The 20,738-nt window shown below is 41.1% G+C and overlaps 1 protein-coding gene across 3 annotated transcripts in view; it reads right to left on the minus strand.

Moving 5' to 3' along the window:
- ARHGEF26 (Rho guanine nucleotide exchange factor 26) overlaps positions 1-20,738 on the minus strand; it is a 141,943-nt gene that overhangs the window by 54,866 nt on the left and 66,339 nt on the right. For all 3 annotated transcript variants that reach the window (XM_069580496.1, XM_069580487.1, XM_069580504.1), the window contains 3 exons: positions 9,459-9,611; positions 6,666-6,795; positions 3,186-3,260 (listed from right to left, as the gene is read on the minus strand). In XM_069580496.1, the coding sequence (XP_069436597.1) occupies positions 3,186-3,260; positions 6,666-6,795; positions 9,459-9,611 (358 nt within the window). The remainder of the gene's footprint in view (positions 1-3,185; positions 3,261-6,665; positions 6,796-9,458; positions 9,612-20,738) is intronic.

A 20,738-nucleotide genomic window follows, 5' to 3' on the forward strand; every position in this document is an offset into this window, starting at 1 on the left:
GGTGGATTCTTTACCACTACCATCACCTGGGAAGCCCTGTATCAAGGTAAGGCAATTAATTTTTGCCAGCCTGCCCTAAAAGCACCAGTGCCAAATCAAGTGAAACAGAGATCCCTAAAGGAACATAGCAGTCTACTCAAACTGGGCTGTAAAAGTCTCAAAAAAATTAGGTATCATTCCTAATTCAATTCAATCACTGCTACCTTCCTCCTTCTTCTGTGTGAATTTTTTTTCCAGCGTCTCAGTTACAACCAAACAGAATCTGACAATCTCTTTCATATCCAAGACTCAACTTCTCCAAGTAGCTTCTCCTAAAGATGCCCCCATCCACTACAGGATTTGGGGTCCTGGAGGAGAAACCCACAGGCAGTAGGACCATAGGCAACTTCATACCTGTCAGGCGAAGTTTCTTCACTTAGTGTTTCGCAAGGTGGGATATGTGTATCTCCTTCTCTGATGGAGCAAGAGATGCATTCAAGTGGTTGGCAGATCACTACGGTTTAAATGTTCACATCCTCCCAAAATACATATTGAAATCTTAACTCCCAAAGGTGATGGTTCTAGGAAGTGGGGACCTTTGGGAGTTGCTCAGAAGTCGTGGGATAGAGCCTTCATGAATGGGCTTGTGCTTTATACAAGAGGCCCCAAAGAGCCGCCTTGCTACCTTCTGCTTTGTCAAGGCTACGAGAAGTCTGCAACCTGGCTGGAAGAGGGATCCCAGGCAACTCTGCTGGTTCCCTGATCTTAGACTTCCACCCTCCAGAACTGAGAAAGAAATTTGCTGTTTATAAACCAATCAGTTTGTGGTACTTTGTTCTAGCAGCCCAAATGGACACAGATAAACTAATTTTTAGTATAAAAATGTGTTAGAAAAAAGAACAACTAGCTTATAAAACTCATGATTTTGTAGTAATTATTGGCAAGGATGAGGATAAATAAAATGGAGTCAGTTTAACGTTGACTGAGGGACTTCCCTGGTGGTCCAGTGGTGGAGTCTTTCTTTGCCTTCCAAAGCATGGGGTACAGGTTAAATCCTTGGTCAGGGAACTAAGATCCCACAAGCCTTGGGGTCAAGAACCCCAAACATAAAAAAGAAGCAATAATGCAACAAATTCAATAAAGACTTTTAAAATGGTCCACATAAAAATATTTTAAAGAGAAAGTTGAAACAATAAAATTCAACATAAAGTTCAATTGATAAAGTTGATTGAAAGAAAGTACTTCATAGTCAAGTATCACAAAGATGCATAAAACTCAAGGCAGCTTAGAGATGCTCAGGATGCTTCTGTGATCATGAGCTTTGCTCTCCTGGGTCTAGCTCATCTCATATCCTCACTGATTCTCAAACCTTCAGCTGCTTTTTCTCAGCGAACTATTCCTATTAGCATTTAAACATACCAACAATTTTCTGATCTTTAAACAAAAGAAGACCCTCCCTCACTTTCCTTTCAACTAAAGCTTCTCTTTCAACTCATTTTACCCTCACAGCCCAATGGTTGAAACAGCTACACTCACTGGCTGCACAGTCTCATCCTCCACTCACTCCTCACCACGCTTCAATCTGGCTTCCACACCTACCCTGCAAGGACACAACTCACCTGATAATAAATACACCCAGTGAATGCATCGATCATTATCTCACTTTGTCTTTCCGGAACAGCCAACGGGAATTACACCAAATTACATGCCATTTGTCAGACCATTAGAGGGCTTCCCTGATAGTTCAGTTGGTAAAGAATCTACCTGCAATGCAGGAGACCCCAGTTCAATTCCTGGATCAGGAAGATCCACTGGAGAAGGGACAGGCTACCCACTCCAGTATTCTTGGGCTTCCCTTGTGGCTCAGCTGGTAAAGAATCCACCTGCAATGCAGGAGACCTGGGTTCGATCCTTGGGTTGGGAAGATGCCCTGGAGAAGGGAAAGGCTACCCACTTCAGAATTTTGGCCTGGAGAATTCCATGGACCGTATAGTCCATGGGGTCTCAAAGAGTTGGACACAACTAAGCAACTTTCACTTTCCTACTTTAGTACTCCTGTTGCTTTTCAAGTTTCCTCTGCTCTTTCCTTTTCCCTACACAAGATGAAGCTTGGTGTTCTTCATGGCTGAACCTCAACACTCTTCTTACTCTACACACTCCTGCGTACTTTTCATCTACTCTCCCAGCTTCAAAAATCATCCCCATACTGATGATCCACAAACCCATGTCTCCAGTTCAAGTCCCTCCACTGAGCTCCTGACTTGGATATTCTATAAGAATCTCAATTCCAACACACCCACAATGGAATCGTCAGCTTCTCCTTATGCTCATACTATGGGATTAAGAGCATCCATCTAGTTGCCCAAGACAGGATGATTTTCCTTGGCTCATGTCCATAAATATACCCACCCAAGTCACCTCCACGCCTACCTCCCCAATGTTGCAGGTTTGCTTCTTTGCCTTCTAGTATCATATCAGCATAGGCTCCGCTCATCTGTAACCTAAGCAACTATAGAGGCTTCACCACTGGGGCCCAATCTCACTGTCAACTTCACAGCACATGAATCTGTAGCTTCCACAGCATCCTAGGATAAGGTTCACAATTCCTTAACATGGATCCTCTGTGCTCTCTCTCCTGGTCTGGGTTCTAGTCACATGAAGAACATTCTAGTTGAAATTCTACAAACAAGTCTTTGGGTCTTTGCATGTTCTTGAAACACCCCTCCCTAGTCCCTGGCTCAAAGCTGCCCTTGCTCCAGGTTTCAGCCTCAACATTTCTGTGTTTCTTCCTCTCATGTCACTCACCATCCTTTACTGTAACTCTTACTGCATGTCTGCCTTCCCCTTTATACAGCACATTCCATGAGGGCAGTAACCACGCATGTCTTACTCACCCTCACATTTTCAGGGGCTGGCATTGTCCCTGGCACTGTAGTGGATGTTCAATAAATATTTCTTGAATGAGAGAATGAATAAACAGCTATTCAGACACCAAAAGAAAACGAGATCTCTAAAGGCCCTTAAGACTGTCTGAAATAGTAAAAATACCAATTTGAGTATAGAAAATATAATTTTGTTCTTCAGCTACTTAAAGAATGGTGCACAAATGGCTGTGAGAATCAACCAGTTTTCAGCATCAAATCCAGACAGGTTCTCTTTGGAGGGATCTGAGTGTTTTACTGTCTGATAAGCTACTCAACAGTTACCTTGCTCACTTCCTTTAAGGCTCTTTTGCAGACTTCATATTTAGGAGAGTCCTTAGGAGTCTTTTGACAGATAGTCTGCAATGAAATAAAAGAAGAACAAAATCAGCTGATTTATTCTTTTAAGTAAAATAAAACCAATGTCCAGTCATATACTCTTACTTATAGCAAACTTAACAATTCTGAACACAATACTATGGATGAGTATAAAGATGACATTAAAATAGGAAATAGTCTTTAAAAGCATAGGATCCATGTTCATCCAGAGGATGATTCAATAAGAGGACAGACTTCAGAGGTGGGTGAATCTGGTTTCAAATTCCAGATCTGCTCCTTATGAGCTATTCGACCTTGGGCAAGTCACCTTCCCTTATAAGCTTCTATAAGCCTCAGTTTCCTCATCTGTAAAACTGGGATAAAGCCACCTATAAAGCCACAAGGAGGTTAAAAAAGTTAAATGATAATGCATGGAAAGTTCTTTATGAATAACCTGCATACAGTAGGTCTTCAATTAATGATAAAATTACTTCAATGATCCCTGTTATCATCATTATTAGAGGTTATTATATTTGCAGATAATATAAGGTGAATAAAAAGTTCAAGAAAAAATGGCTGCTGGGTTTTTCCTTGGTATGCTTATACTGCAATTTTTGTGATGGTAAAATTGAGTTCAAAAAACATCAACTGAAGATATACTGAATTATATATAACTTTTGAAACTATATCTGTTCAAAGCCAACAAAACCATTTTAATTGTTAAAAATGTTAACCTCAATCAACAAGTTTAACTAAATCTCCAAATGAAGTAAAATTGAAGAGATCATGTTTTAAGTACATTTAGATTCTGCCCAGGTGGCCAGATTTTCACACATGGACAACAGATGAGGGCAACAGGCATTTAGCAGAAGGGGAAGATACCAGAAACTAGCTTACATGCAGAGGAACACCGAGCCTATGAATTTGAAAGTCAGGTGTCAGGAATATTATGTGTGATATGTAAGAAGTACAGACTGGACCACTGGTGGTTTTATATTAATGTACTCAAAATTTTTTCGACTATGACCCCACTGTAAGAAATACTTTTACACTGCAACTAGTACACATGCACACAAAATGAAAGTTTCTATGAAATAATATTTAATCACCTTATGAACAATGTATATATCATATACTGTGTGTTCTACTCTATATTCTTTTTCTAAAAACACTACTCATGATTCAAAAGTCAGTTTCATGACCCACTAATGAGTACAAAAGCAGTTTGGAAAATATTAGTTTTTATTTCTGGGAGCAGGCCATAGTTTCTTTTGTACACTTCAATTTTATGTAAAATTCTGTACACACCAGGAAGTCATTCTTCTAGGAAGAATGACTACAGCTTAATCTACAACCTCAAAAGCGTCTCTAACCCCAAAAAGTATCATTTCTTTTTAGACTCTGTGTGATAGACATAATAAATATAAATCAGAGCTGGATTTGCAAAACTGCAAGTTTCCCAATATTTACAAGGAGAGAAGACCCTAAATCACACAAGATGGACAAGGATGGGTGTAAAGGTGGTAGACTAGTAGACTGAGGTGGCCCAGGAGAGCAGCAGGTGCTGTGAATTCTGAAAAAACAGCTGAACCTCCTCAACACTGTGCGGCTGGGCCAAGAAAGTGACCATAATCCCATCTTTTTACTAGTTTCTAAATTTCAGTGCTTCTTTGAATTTATAATGGAATAGAGAAAATGGAATTTATTTTGTAATGTTAGGCAATCATAATTTTTTCTATATTTTTATCCTGTATTTTGACTTTTAAAAAGCAAGCACGTCAAAACCAATGTTATATTATCATCCAAATTTAAAGCAGAACTATGCCAAGATATTTTAAGTTGATCAAAAAGATACTCTTTGAACTATCATATGATCCAGCAATCCCACTCCTGGGCATATACAGGGAAAAAACAAAAACTCTAATTCAAAAAGATACATGCAACCTGATATTCATAGCAGCACTGTTTACAATAGCTAAGACATGGAAGCCGCCCAAATGACCATCAACAGACAACTGATTTAAGACGTGGTACGTATATGTAATGGAGTATTAGCCATAAAAAGGATGAAATAATGCCATTTGCAGCAACATGGATAGACCTAGAGATTATCATACTAAGTGAAGTAAGTTTGACAGAGAAAGATAAATATTGTATGATATCACATATGTGGAATCCAAAAAACAATACAAATGAATCTATAGATAAAAGAAAAACCTCACAGACACAAAAAACAAACTTAAAGTTACCAAAGGGAAAAGGAAAGCAGGGGAGGGATAAATTAGGAGTTTGGGATTAACAGATACAAACTACTACATATAAAGTAGATGAGGAACAAAGAGTTACTGTATAACAAAGTAAATCTAATAACCTATAATGGAAAATAATCTGAAAAAATATATACATATACTATATCTGAATCACTTTGCTATACACCTGAAACTAACACAATATCATAAATCAACTATAGTTCAATTAAAAAAAAAAAAGGCACTTGTTGGCACACTAGCTGGGTGGAAGTCACGTCAGGGCACCCCATCCTCTTGTGGCTGCCACTGTGGTTTCAGCCCAGCTAGTGTGCGGTCACCCTGGGCCACTGCCTGGCTGTCCTCCCAGCTGTGCTTCCCACCAGTCCATCTCTGCTCTTCCCACAGTCACGTCCTGCACTACTCAAAAACAAATACGTGTTTTCTTCATGCATGCTCCCTACGACAAGATCAGATGTCTGGATTTTCCTCACTCATTCTGAGCAATGCAAACTAGGGCAGGTTTATGCCTTGTGATGCTGGAGAGACTCCTTCCCATGTGAAATGGGAGCACTTCAGCTCCCAGCTCCCTGGGGCATCCCAGGTGGCACTAGCGGTAAACAAGCTGTCTCCCAATGCAAGAAGAGATGCGGGTTCAATCCCTGGGTCGGCAAGACCCTCTGGAGGAGGGCATGGCAGCCCCCTCCAGTATTCTTGCCTGGAGAATCTCACGAGCAGAGGAACCTGGTGGGTTACATCCATGGGGTTGCACAGAGTCGAACGTGACTGAAGTAATTGAGCACACAGGCAGCAGCTGGGAACATGACAGGGAAAGGGACCTTAGTGACCCAGCAGAGGAAACTGAGGCCCAAAGAGACAAACGACATGCCCAGGTCTCATGCCTGGAGTTTCAGCTGCAAAGGAGTTCAGGACTCCTGACTTCAAGAAGTCAATATTCTTCCCATTTCAAAAAATGTTAAATGAGGGTTGTAATCTAACTTTACTTTAGAGTGAACACACAAGCCTAAATTGAAGACAGTTTCCCATGTGGGACTTTCTAACCAAATAGCACCTTTTCATTGAATTGGGAAATTTCATAGAAGGGATATAATTTAAGCAGAAGAAGAATAATTTTCTTAATCACAGATTTGTTGCAGCAACAGCTGTCGACAGAGGAAAAAGACACCAGGTCACATCTTACATCCATCAGCAGGGGAAGGCGGGTCACCCTCTGCATGGGAAGAATGAGAAACGAGATCATGGGTAGGTTCCTACAGTCTTCATGGGACTCGATTCGGGACAAAACTTCCTTGAAAGACGGGTTGGTGGCTCTGAGGGAAAAAAAAAGAGACAAAACTTCAAAGCATTTCCTCTTTAAGAGGCAAGTCAAAATGTATTATAAAACACTGTGATAAATTGATATATTATCAATGATTTTTAAATATATAAACAACATAAACACATAATTACATAGGTGGACATGGATGGCTTGGTTGCCTTTTACAGTTAAGACTGAATATAAGTTTAAGGCAGTAATAAGAATAATAAGATGAAAATATAGGTGCCAGAAATTTTTAGAAGTAGAAAGTAAACAAATGAACAAACAGTGGTATCATAATGGTGAATGTATACATTAAAAAGTAGTATACACACTACATCTCATATCTGATCATCTACAAACATTCCACTAAAAAGATGGCACATATGTTTTAAACCACAGCTCTAGCCTGAGATAATAACCTAAAAAAGAAATGTCAGGATTTACTTACTAGGAGGCTTTTGGACTTTTCCAAAGCTTCTAAGACAGAAAACCTTCTGCCTGTGTCAGCCAGAATATCTCTCCTCTCCCAGTGACATTAAAACAGGGACAACACTGTCACAACATTTCTACAGAATTTAGCAAGATACACGGACATAAAGGATCTCATGTGGCACCATGCATATAACTTTGAAGGGGATTCCAGTAAGAATGTGGAGTCTCAGCAAGGTCCCCAACTTGCCAAATAAAAGACCTAGCATTCGGTGTAGACAGAGTCCAACCAAGGTCTTCTGACTTTCAGTGGGTCCCTGACACAGCATCTCTCGTTCTGTCACCTTACTGCACCTAAGGGCAGCTCTTGGAGTTACAGTGTGACTTGTGAGGGGGAGATGGAGGAGGGGTTGGCCCCAGATTCTGTAATTGCTGGAGAGGGGAGGAGGAGGCCAAGAAACAGGGTAATGGCCATTGAAACCTTTTTTCAAAAAAATATACTTTGAAACTTAGATGATTTGGTTCAAGGCTGCTAGAAAGAAACATGGAAATACCCAGAACAGCAAGTTAAAAGAAAGTACTCAGAAATGTTATAATTTCCTTTTCTTAAACTGAGGAGTTAAGTTTCCTGCTAACTTTGAAAAAAAAAATTAGGAAATTAAAAAAGAATCAAATTTTAAACCAGGTGCATATTTAAATCACTTCTGCCACCTCCAAAGATTCTGAGGAAACCAACCAGTCTAGGATGGACCCCGGGCATTGTTTGTTAGCTGGTTTTCAGATCCGAAAGTGCAGGTAAAGCTCAAAGTCACAGCCCCAAATGTAAGTTTACATTCTGAAACCACAACTACTAATTTCCATGTGAAAGCTCAAATGATGATGTCGAGCTAATTTAAATAAAACCTTTATTTTTCAAGAGTTAAATAAAGTACAGCAGTACTTAGTCAAGTTTTTTTTTTTTTTAATCTTGCAAAACAAAACTTAATTTAGCTCTAATTCCAGGCTTTGGCTTTTACACGTGTCACTTGGATTTCCCAGCAGTTAAAGAGTAACCTTTACATCGCAATGCCCATGGCGGATGAGGGCATCAGGTAACCTCTGGAGACACTCCTGGTTATCAAGGCTGATGTGAGGCTGCGCTACCAGCAGCTGGTGGACAGGAGCCTGGGGTGCTACAGTGTACAGACCAGTCTCCACAACAAAGACGAATCTAGGACAAAATGTCCGGCAGTGCAGACAAATCCTCCTTTGTGCTAATAACCGCATTTAGGGCTGGCAGCTGTGGGGTTTCCTCCCTGCCTGTACAAGATTTAAAGGACGATGTGGAGGGGGAAAGGGGCATCATCAGCCCTTCTTACCCACGTGGGGGCTGCTTCTCTAAGTGGCCATGAGGTCCTCATCACCATAGGGTCTCTCACATTGCCTAGAGACTGGCCAGCGTGCCATGCTTCGGCTGTAAACATCGCAACTCACAGAAGGATGATAACAGCCAGTCAGCCCCCAAACTGAGTCTACAGCGATGTCCAACTGTACTGCCAGACACGGAGCTCCTTGTGATAAACAAGCCTCGGCCCCAATAAAGCAATACAGACATTGCTGAACCACTGCTGAATGCTTTTCAGACTAGAGATGGCAAATCCATCACACCAAAACTCTCAGTAACCTAAATAGAACAAAGGGAAAAGGTGTGTGTGGAAATTTAAGGTTACTTCTTTTTTGTCTCACAATTAGAGCCTTTAAGAACTTAAAAAAAAAAAAAAAAACTTCCTTCAGTCCATCCTTGTTCTTCTCACATCTAACCATAAACAACTAAATACAGTTGTCATTTGAACGGAGGAAGATTGGAATACTAGAGGACACTTTGGCTCCTAGGCACTGGTTCAAGAACTATATCTTGGCCTCAGGCAAACTATTTAATAACCAGATAACAGCTTAGAGAACAACCTTCTCACCATTTAGAATGATGATCACCAATCATCATTACCCTCCCCCACACCCCCCACCCAAGTCTTGCAGGAATTAAAAAAAAAAAAGAGAGACAAGGAAAAAAATCAACAAGCTATAATTTCAGAAAAGCTTTAAAGAAAATTCTCCACAACTGGGTTTTTCTAATCTAACACCCCTGCCCAAAAGCACTTCTCTTCCCAAAAGACATTTAATTTAAGAGATCAATTAATTTCAATCAATGTGACCCAATTAAAACATGATTAGATCATTAAAGCTGCAACATTCAATACTGCTTACAACAATTTTTGCAGTGTCCGCTGTTGGTAGACTTCATTTGTGCAGTATTTCACATATGGGTCAAATGTGGATGCTGTGTGCTTTTCCACAATGTCACTTATGTCTTCTATGAAGATATTATTCTGATGCCTTGCTTCCAACTCCGTAAAGAATCTAAAAAAAAAAAAAAAAAAAGAAAAGCATTTACACTGCCTTCCATATGCTTTAATAGACAACAGATTATCCTCATGAAATGCTATTATACAGGGTTTGAAAATACTAGCAGTACATGGTACCAAAAAAATACAAGAAAAAACTATAAAACAGTCTAAATTTAAATCCATTATCAGTTCAGTTCAGTCACTCAGTCGTGTCTGACTGTGACCCCATGAACCACAGTACGCCAGGGCTCCCTGTCCATCACCATCTCCCGGAGTTCACCCAAACTCATGTCCATTGAGTCAGTGATGCCATCCAGCCATCTCATCCTCGGTCGTCCCCTTCTCCTCCTGCCCTCAATCCCTCCCAGCATCAGAGTCTTTTCCAATGAGTCAGCTCTTCCCATGAGGTGGCCAAAGTACTGGAGTTTCAGCTTTAGCATCTGTCCTTCCAAAGAACACCCAGGACTGATCTTTAGAATGGACTGGTTGGATCTCCTTGCAGTCCAAGGGACTCTCAAGAGTCTTCTCCAACACCACAGTTCAAAAGCATCAATTCTTTGGCGCTCAGCTTTCTTCACAGTCCAACTCTCACATCCATACATGACCACTGGAAAAACCATAGCCTTGATGGACCTTTGTTGGCAAAGCAATGTTTCTGCTTTTGAATATGCTATCTAGGTTGGTCATAACTTTCCTTCCAAGGAGTAAGCTTTCCCCACCTATTTCCCATGAAGTGATGGGACCAGATGCCATGATCTTCATTTTCTGAATGTTGAGCTTTAAGCCAACTTTTTCACTCTTCTCTTTCACTTTCATCAAGAGGCTATTTAGTTCCTCTTCACTTTCTGCCATAAGGGTGGTGCCATCTGCATATCTGAGGTTATTGATAGTTCTCCTGGCAATCTTGATTCCAGCTTGTGCTTCTTCCAGCCCAGCATTTCTCATTTACATCTTATTCCTTCATATGAAAGTGAAAGTGTTAGTCACTCAGTCGTTTCAGACTTTTTGTGACCCTATGGACTATAGTCCACCAGACTTCTCTGTCTATGGATTCTCCAGGCAAGAACACTGGAGTGGGTTGCCATTTCCTCCCCCAACCCAGGGATCCAACCCAGGTCTCCCACATTGCAGGCAGATTCTCTACCATCTGAGCCACTGGTAAAACCCATTATGTCATACGGTTAGCTTAAAACATTGATAGTCCAGGACATTTCTGTGCTTTTAGGTATATTTTGGAATGTACAGATTTCACTATTTTTTCAAGATTTCCCTAGACACTTGGGATCATGGTGCAGCATTAATCCTTACATATATTATTGTATTAAAAAGCATATGAGCAAAATACCTAAATAACTGCCTAAAAACAAGTCTGAAACAAACCTAATTCTATGGGGCCTTTCTCTCCAAATAAAAATAATCATATCATTTATATCTAATACAATATATGACATTTAAATGACTTTGTAAATGGTTTAGATTGCAGTTTAGAGTTGCCTTGTGTGTATGTGCACTCACACACACCTATACCGTGTCTAGCCCAGGCAAAATTAAGTTTCAGAGAAACAATGAATAATTTTTTAATACAACTATGTGCCAAATATTGCATAGGACATCTTGGGTGTCTTGCATTTCTTCTGTCAATCTTATATTGGATCCAATTTTAACAAAGTATCAAATCAGCTATTTGAAACAAGAGTGTTCTTCCTCTGGCCCACAGACCAGCAGCATTGGTACCACTTAAGAGCAGGCAATGGCAACCCATTCCAGTGCTCTTGCCTGGAGAATCCCATGGACGAGGGAGGAGGAGGTGGGTGGAGCCTGGTGGGCTGCAGTCCAGGGGTTCGCTAGGAGTTGGACACGACTGAGCGACTTCACTTTCACTTTTCACTTACATGCATCGGAGAGAGAAATGGCAACCCACTCCAGTGTTCTTGCCTGGAGAATCCCAGGGACGGCGGAGCCTGGTGGGCTGCCCTCTATGGGGTCACACAGAGTCGGACACGACTGACGCAACTTAGCAGCAGCAAGAGCTTGTCTAAACTGCAGAATTTCACCCCTCACCTCTCCCAGTCTGAACCTGCACTTTATCAAGACTGCCTCATAGTCTGAACGCACACTAAAAACTGAGAACTTCCCTAGAGCGCACTCACTGACCATGTTTAGAGCAGCAGGAAAATCTATCAAAAATAACTATCACACAAAGACCAAAGGGTTTTCTTAAGAAAGTGAAATCAACAATAATGTCTAATGTTGACTCTAGAACATTAGTACAAGGGAAGGTTAGTTTTGGTATTTATCACATCATTGCTCCTTACCAGTTTGTTGGGTGGACTCCATAACACAAAATTCAAGATAGACAGTGAATGAGACAACAGAAATTTATGCAAGATTATTAATGGTAAATATGGGCTAACATTTTCTCACATTTATACCTCAGTTCTTTTCAAAGAAAATCCTGGCACTCAGAAACAAAATAATTAAGACTTTAAAGATCTTATTTTTATAAGGGTTGGGAAGATCCCCTGGAAGATGAAAGGGCAACTCACTCTAGTATTTCTGCCATGAATAGAAAAGCCTGGAGGGCTATAGTCCATGGGGTTGCAGAGTCAGACACAGCCAAGTGACTGAGCATGAACGCATGTTGACACATACATTAAACTCACTTTAATATAAATTGTATTACTTGTCATCATTATCTATTCTATTTTTATTTATTTATTTTTTTTTACTGTACCACACAGCTTGTGGGATTTTAGCTTCCCAGTCAAGACTGTGCTGAGAAAGTGAAGAGAAAGTGCTGAGTCTTACCCACTGTAACACCAAGGAATTACCTCTACTCAATTTTTAAAAGTCTCCAAAGGGGCTTACGAAACGAAGAAATAAATTTTAACTTCCTAGAAGAATTAACATTTATATCCTGGGAAAGCACCTACATGTTTATTACCTTTAAAAAGGACTCAGGAAAATAGTTAATATGGTTCCTATCCACATGACCTCATCATCCAAACTCCTTGTTTAAAGAGCAAGAGGAGCAACTGAAAGCACACTGTGCTAGACTATTCAGCCTTCCTTCCAGTGGGATCAGCTGAATACGCACAGTGTCCCTCAGGATTAGCAGGTCAGAAGAACAGATAGCCAGTCAGAAGAACCAGCTATGTTTCAAAACTCAGTCAATGACTTCATGTCACTTTGTCACGCTGAGTTTATTCAACAATCAAATAAAATATCAAACCCTCTCTAAAAGGTTTCAGAATTTCAAAAATATCCAACTCCAAACCCTAGACAAACAAAAACCATGTTACTTCCTATTTAGACTAGTCCCTCACTTCAAGAAATCTGTGATCTATTAAGGCAGTGAGAATGATAAATATAAATGATATAGGAAAACAACATGCTTGTATATAACTAACTACATGTTGAAACATATGCATAAGAGTGCTGGTGGCAGTATCTTTTTAAAAAATTATACAAGCTATATATCTTTTATTCTAGTAAAATATTTATTATATAAATGTTGCCATTTAAACCATTTTCAATGGCTTTAATTACTGTCACAGTATTGTACAACAATCATCACTATTTCCAAAATACTTTCCTCACCCCAAACAGAAATGCTGTACTCATAAAGCAACAACTCCCCACTCCCCTCTCTCCTCAGCCCCTGATATCCTCTCACCTACTATCGAGCTCTATGACTTTGCCTATTCTAGATATTTCATGTGAGTGGAATCACACAACTTTTTCTCTAGCTTATTTCACTTAGTATTGTGTCTCCTAGGTTCATCCATATTGAGGCGTGTATCAGAACTTTTTCTTCTTTACGGCTTAATAATATTCCATTGTAGGTACTTATTATAATTTGTTTATAATATGAACAGGTTGTTTCTACCTTTTAGCTACTGTGAATAATGCTTCTGTCCACATACCCATCTGGGTATCTGTTTGAGTGGCTGTTTTCAGTTCTCTGGGATATATATCTACAAGTTGAATTTCAACCCTGCTGACTCTGCTACTAATAGTGTATTCCAAGAAATGATAGTATAATAACAAGAATCAATACAGAAGAAGCTGAGTTAGATGCCAAGGAGAGGTTATTTCATTAAATGAAGGCTGAGTAAGAAATAAAGGGTAGAAATGGTACGGACCTAACAGAAGTGGAAGATATTAAGAAAAGGTGGCAAGAAGAACTTTACAAAAAAGATCTTAATTTCCCAGATAATCATGATGGTGTGATCACTCACCTAGAGCCAGACATCCTGAAGCCTGAAGTCAAGTGGGCTTGAGGAAGCATCACTATGAACAAAGCTAGTAGAGGTGATAGAATTTCAGTTGAGCTGTTTCAAGTCCTAAAAGATGATGCTGTGAAAGTGCTGCACTCAGTATGCCAGCAAATTTGGAAAACTCAGCAGTGGCCACAGGACTGGAAAAGGTCAGTTTTCATTCCAATTCCAAAGAAAGGCAATGCCAAAGAATGTTCAAACTACCAAACAATCACATTTATCTCACACGCTAGCAAAGTAATGCTCAAAATTCTTCAAGCTAGGCTTCGACAGTACATGAACTGTGAACTTCCAGATGCTCAAGCTGGATTTAGAAAAGGCAGAGCAACCAGAGATCAAATTGCCAACATCTGTTGGATCATAGAAAAAGCAAGAGAGTTCCAGAAAAAAATTGACTTCTGCTTTATTGACTTCACCAAAGCCTTTGGTTATGTGGATCACAACAAACTGGAAAATTCTTAATGAGATGGAAATACCAGACTACCTTACCTTCCTCCTGAGAAATCTGTATGCAGGTCAAGAAGCAACAGTTAGAACCAGACATGGAACAACAAACTGGCTGCAAACTGGGAAAGGAGTACGTCAAGCCTGTGTATTGTCATCCTGCTTATTTAACTTATATGCAGAGTACATCATGAGAAACGCTGGGCTGGATGAAGCACAAGCTGGAATCAAGACTGCTGGGAGAAAGATCAACAACCTCAGATATGCAGATGACATCACTATTATGGGAGAAAGTGAAGAGGAACTGAAGAGCTTCTTGATGAAAGTAAAAGAGGTGAGTGAAAAAGCTGGCTTAAAACTCAACATTCACAAAACGAAGATCATGGCATCTGGTCCCATCACTTCATGGCAAATAGATGGGGAATCAGTGACAGACTTTATATTTTGGGGCTCCAAAATCACTGCGGATGGTGACTGCAGCCATGAAATTAAAAGATACTTACTCCTTGTAAGAAAAGCTATGATCAATTTAGACAGCATATTAAAAAGCAGAGACATTGCTTTGCTGACAAAGGTCCATCTAGTCAAAGCTATGGTTTTTCCGGTATCATGTATGGGTGTGAGAGTTGGACCATAAAGAAGGCTGAGCGCCGAAGAATTGATGCTTTTGAACTGTGGTGTTGGAGAAGACTCCTGAGAGTCCCTTGGACCTCAAGGAGATCAAATCAGTAAATCCTAAAGGAAATCAGTCCTGCATATTCATTGGAAGGACTGAGGGCTGAAGCTGAAGCTCCAATACTTTGGCCACCTGATGCGAAGAACTGACTCAATGGAAAAGACCCTGATGCTGGGAAAGATTGAAGGTGGGAGGAGAAGGGGATGACAGAGGGTGAGATGGTTGGATGACATCACCGACTCGATGGACATGAGTCTGAGCAAGCTCCGGGAGCTGGTTATCGACAGGGAAGCCTGGCGTGCTACAGTCCATGGTGTCGCAGAGGGTCAGACACAACTAAGTGACTGAACTTAACTGAGTAAGAAATGGTTCTTTACCTCCTGATGCTCAGAGGTGAGTGGCCCATGGGAGGCAGGGAGCCAATCACTTGCAATACGAGACCTATGACGGGGCCGTACAGTGACAATGACAGCGTAGGGCAGGGTACCTGGAGGCCCGAGGTGAGGAAAGGCGTGAGGGGCCATCAGTGATGAGGACAGTAATGCAGGAGGCCAGGGGACAGAGCACCCGCAGCAGCACACAATGTGGGCAAAGACACGAATCTCCTTCCGAAAGACTGCAGGGGCAGCAAGGCGAGACGTCCACCACAGGAGGAGCAGGAGCAGAGAATGGGGGCGGCAAAGCAAGCGGGCCTGGGCTAGACTGCAAAGTCCGCCTGTCTGCTGAGGAGCTTGAACTTAATCTATGGACTAAGAGAACTTGCTGGAGCCGTTGAAGCCAATAACTCGTCCCGCTGGACGGAGACAACTGACACAGAAGTGGGGAAGCCCAGCTGCAGGCCAGTGAGACGCTATCCTAGGCAAGTAACAATAAAGCCTGCACGGGAAATCAAAAGGAGAGGACACGTTAGAGTAACTGTTTGGAGGGAAAGGTAATACAATGGAGAGACTCATTAGATGGAAAAGTCAAGGAAGACACTGCGGTTTATACTCAAAGCTTCCAGCTGGGCAACATGTTGGGTCATTAAGCCACCCATGAAGACAGGAACTTAGGAGCAAGAGGGAGAGGCAAGAGAAACACAATTTAATTTTCCCTGAAAATATACATCTGTGAGAATTCAGAGCCACAGGAATTCTAGGTAGTATGTAACCAGGACTAGTTCATTTTTAGCTGGTTTTCATATAAATGCAAACTATTTGTAATTTCTTTTAGCTCCAAGTGTCCTTTAAGAAAATGTTCAGAGAAACTTGAAAAAATAAGAAACCATTCATAAGATCATTATCATGTAAATCTAGGAAATATCTCAGAGGCAAAGCTCTCTTCCAATTTCTTGTCTTCAGCTAACTGTTACAGTCGGAAAGAATGCAACTATATGACCAAAAACAACAGTAACTTGGCTTTTCCCAATGAAAAGGGAAATTCATCTATCACTCTTGAAAGTTTGCCAAAGTACAACATTAAAAACAAAGCACTAATGAAATATCTGTTTACGCTATTTATTTTGATACCATATAAACAAAGCCACCCATCTTTTATTATGACATAAACATAGTTAAGACATAATTCAAAGCCTTCTATGTTCAATTTTCTATTGGTTATTTTGAGCAAATTTGCATATTTCACTAAATGAGCTAAGCGACCAACAGGCCAAGAAAGTATTACTAAAGAATGAGGTATTATTTCAATAGCCGAGAATGCTGGAGATCCAAATGAAATCTGAAGCAAAAATAAAAGCATTCTGATTCCCTGGGTGAAATCTGAATGGAGTCTGTGAAGCAATCTGGCTTATTTGAGGAACAAGTTTTTAATGGAAATGTATTTCAGCCCAGTGAATTTTTTTTTCCTGGCACAATACCTTCCTTATTTCTTCTTTGTAGCAGTACCAAGATGATCATGTTTTACAACTGATCATGTTACACAACCTTTCGTGGGTTTTTTTTCCAACCAAAATTTTAATGTCATCGCTAACATCTAGACTTTGAGAAACCTCTGATGGACCAGGAAAGGCCTCTTGGAAGCACTGCCTCTTAACCAGACACCCTGGTTAACCCTGTCTGACTCTTGACTAACCATCACCAACATCCAGTAGCTCCAAATTCTCACAGATGTGTCTTTTCAGCATCTATTTCACCTCTCTAAAGGGAAATTAAACTGACTGCTTCTTACTTTTTCTCTCTCTATCTAATCACATCCATACTTTACAGGAGGGCTACAAATGATTGCAGCCCCTCCAGGAGAGCTCTTTGGCTGTGCAGAGAAAAGGTCGGGACCACCAAGAAACATCAGGCCAGCCTCCCAGGAGGTGGGGACTTCAAGATGAGAATCACATGGTCATGTCTGAGGAGCCTGCTCAAGGCCTGTAGCCTCTCCTCTAATATTTCCTATAACTACAGGGACTGCATATTCTTTAGGCCTTTGGGGTTGCTTTATCAAATGATGGTTTTAATTGTAGCACTGCATTTTCAGGGAAAAGGAAAAGTCAACAGGGAAGTAGCGACTTCTGACACACTCAGTGCATATACTTTTGTGAGCATCACTTTCTCCCTTCTGTAGTAGGTGGAAAAGACCTACCATATGAGGATAAATGTTGGCATACCACAACTAATAGCCTCTTCCAACTCAACTGGTAATGTCATTGGCATGTCAGGGATGAGTAATCCTGAGAGATCTTTGGAGACAGTATATCCACTCATCTACAGAGGAGAGTAAAACTTATTTAATATAGACAACAAATCTGGCTTCAACTGTCAGCTAACAAAATCTCCTCCCATGTGTTTAGCACAGGATGACATGCTTTGATGGATGTCAAGTAGCCAACAATTGATAACCATGAACACCATTCACTGTGCCAAGTCCAGCGCTTTCCATACAATGCCTCATCTAACTTAACTCTCAAGCTGACTTTATGACTGCCAATGAACCCATTTTACAGATAAGTAAACCAAGGCTAAGGGAACTTAAGTAAAAACTCTAAACAACAAGCTTCTGTCTGAACGCAGAGCCTTTCTGAGTCCAGAGCCTGCTTGAACTACTTCACCTACTGCCTCTGCTCACAAGTACCCACTGCCCTGTTACTACTGGCCAGTCCTCAATCTGAATATCCAGCAAGAAGGCTTATAGCTGGACCGTAAAGAGGAAATACATTATTTTCCAAGAATGACTACCAAATTATCTCAACAAATGATTTACACACATCTACAGAGTAAAGACTTTCACAGTGGATTTATGCTGTGGCAAGAGGTGCGAGAGAGCAGAGGAGCTGACCGTCTCCCTAGATGCTACCTCCAGGAGGGTGGCAGCCAGTGATGTGTTCTGGTTCTAGTCCATAGAGTGAGAGCAGATATTGGTTAGGGGTGGCTGGTGAAACCCTCTGGGAGTCATTCCTTGACACCCCACCCCATTCTGTTACCTTCCCCTTTGCCCCACTCATCCTTCAAGTCTCAGATTCACTTTCACTGCCCCCTCCCCCCCAGGAAGCTTTCCCTGACCCTTCTGGTTGGGTTAGGTCCCCTTATTTTATGTCTTAATAAACCTCTATGCTTTTTTTTTTTGGTATGTCTATTATGACTGTAATTAATTATATAATGATTTTGTTTACCTTTCTCTCTCTCAGCAAGGGGGCTAGAGGGCAGAGGTCATGTCTGTTTTGTTTAACCCTCTATGCTTGGGGCCTGGCAATAGGACTTGAAGTATAAAAGACAGTTAAATAACTGATGGATGAATAAATCTAATCTGTGTTTTAAACAGTAAATATGAAGATGGAATCCATTCAAGGAATTTTGTTCTAATGCCATTTATATGACACCTACAAAGAAGTCAGTCTCTACCTTGTTCTGTGCTGTGTCATGCTTAGTTACTCAGTTGTGTCTGGCTCTTTGTTACCTCGTGCACTGTAGCCCACCAGGCTCCTCTGTCCATTGGGATTCTCCAGGCAAGAACACAGGAATGGGCTGCCATGCCCTCCTCCAGAGAAGCTTCCCAACCCAGGGATCAAACCCAGGTCTGCCACATTGCAGGTGGATTCTTTACCCTCTGAACCACCAGGGAAGCCCCTACCTTGCTTTATTCACTGGTAAATATATATTAATATTTACTGACCACAAACTGAGTTCCCACAGTTATTCTAGGCACAGTGAAGGTTTCAATGAAGACACAAACTCCCAGCACAAACTTTTACAATCCCGTCAAGTATGGTCAGCACTTCCTAGGTGGCTCAGTGGTAAGGAACCCACCTGCCAATGCAGGAGACTAGGGTTCGCTCCCCAGGTCAGGAAGATGCCCTGGAGAAGGAAAAGGCAACCCACTCTAGTACTCTTGCCTGGGAAATTCCATGGACAGAGGAGCCTGGTGGGCTAGAGTCTGTAGCTCACCAGGCTCCTCTGTCCATGGGGTTCTCCAGGAAAGAATACTGAAGTGGGTTGCCATGCCCTCCTCCAGGGAATATCCCTGACCCAGGAACTGAACCTGCATCTCTTAGGCTACAGTCCATGGGGCTGTAAGAGAGACAGGACTTAGAGACTAAACAACAAGTATGGTCACTAAGATGAAATGCAGTTTAGCCCAAGTTTCTTCAGTGCCAGCTGCCCTTACTGAAAACCTTGCCAGACTGGCTCCAGCTTCACCAATTTAGGGAGGATTCCAGCCGACTAAGAAACTCAGCACTGAGTGCTCGGGCTGAGGAAGCACAGAGAGCAGGGCTCTGGTTAAGATCAGCGCTGCCTTGTGCTTTTCTGGGAATGGCATCCTTTCAAGGTACTTTTCTTTCATTAATATGCATGTGCCTAGCAAACTCAAATCATTCCTGGATACCTTCCTCCCTTGGATGAGCTGATAATCTAAGTGGCTGTAGTATAGTGCTGGAGAGGGTCATATTCACGTACGCCAGAGGCATGTAACATACCAGGCAGGTTTCACATGTCTAAATTGCTATTATATAATAAAAAATATCTTCACTAAACAAAGAAGTATTCCAGATAAGTAGCAGCAAACTATGTGCTCCTGGAAATACTTTCCTAACAGATCAACAAGAGAACATTCTGTACTCCACCAAAATGAATTTCTACTCTACTGAGGATAAGTGATATTTGGGGCTTATTTGCTTGCATTTGTTGGGGGTTTTGGAGTCTTTTTTTTTTTGGGGTTTTTTGGTGGTGGTCACGTTGACATTAAAGCAATTTCTTTTAATACAATAGACTGTGGAGAGCAAACTCATGGCAAGAATACCACCACTAACCCACGGCAGGCATCATTAACAGATTATGGTGCTCTGCCCATATGCAGAATCTGTACTCAAGGGAGCCATTATCAATCAATTAAAATCAATGATGAACATGATGAAGCTCACCTATGAATCCTTCACTGGACTCACACTGATGGGAAATCTGTTAATTCAACAGAAATAGAGGGCAGTTGCTTCTCAATAAGAATACGCTACATCCTGATCTGGTAATGGTCTCACAGAGTTTCCTCCCCAGCAGACTATACATCTTTTCCCATTCCATTTTAGTGTTTTGTGAAATTTTCTCTCTGGATTGATAATAAAGGGATACGGGCTGAATCAGAAGTGTTTTGGGAATGTGAGAGGAAAAAAAAAAAAATTCTCAATAAAGATGTCCAGAATTTCCACCCTAACAGCTACTGTTTAATCCTGAAAATCTCCAGGATGGATTTTGTTAAAAGATTCTTCTCATCTTATCAAAACCTTTTAGATCAACCTGGACATAGGACAGAGGTGAAAGAG

Source organism: Ovis canadensis, chromosome 1 (assembly GCF_042477335.2).
Source record: "Ovis canadensis isolate MfBH-ARS-UI-01 breed Bighorn chromosome 1, ARS-UI_OviCan_v2, whole genome shotgun sequence".
NCBI classification, from domain to species: Eukaryota; Metazoa; Chordata; class Mammalia; order Artiodactyla; family Bovidae; genus Ovis; species Ovis canadensis.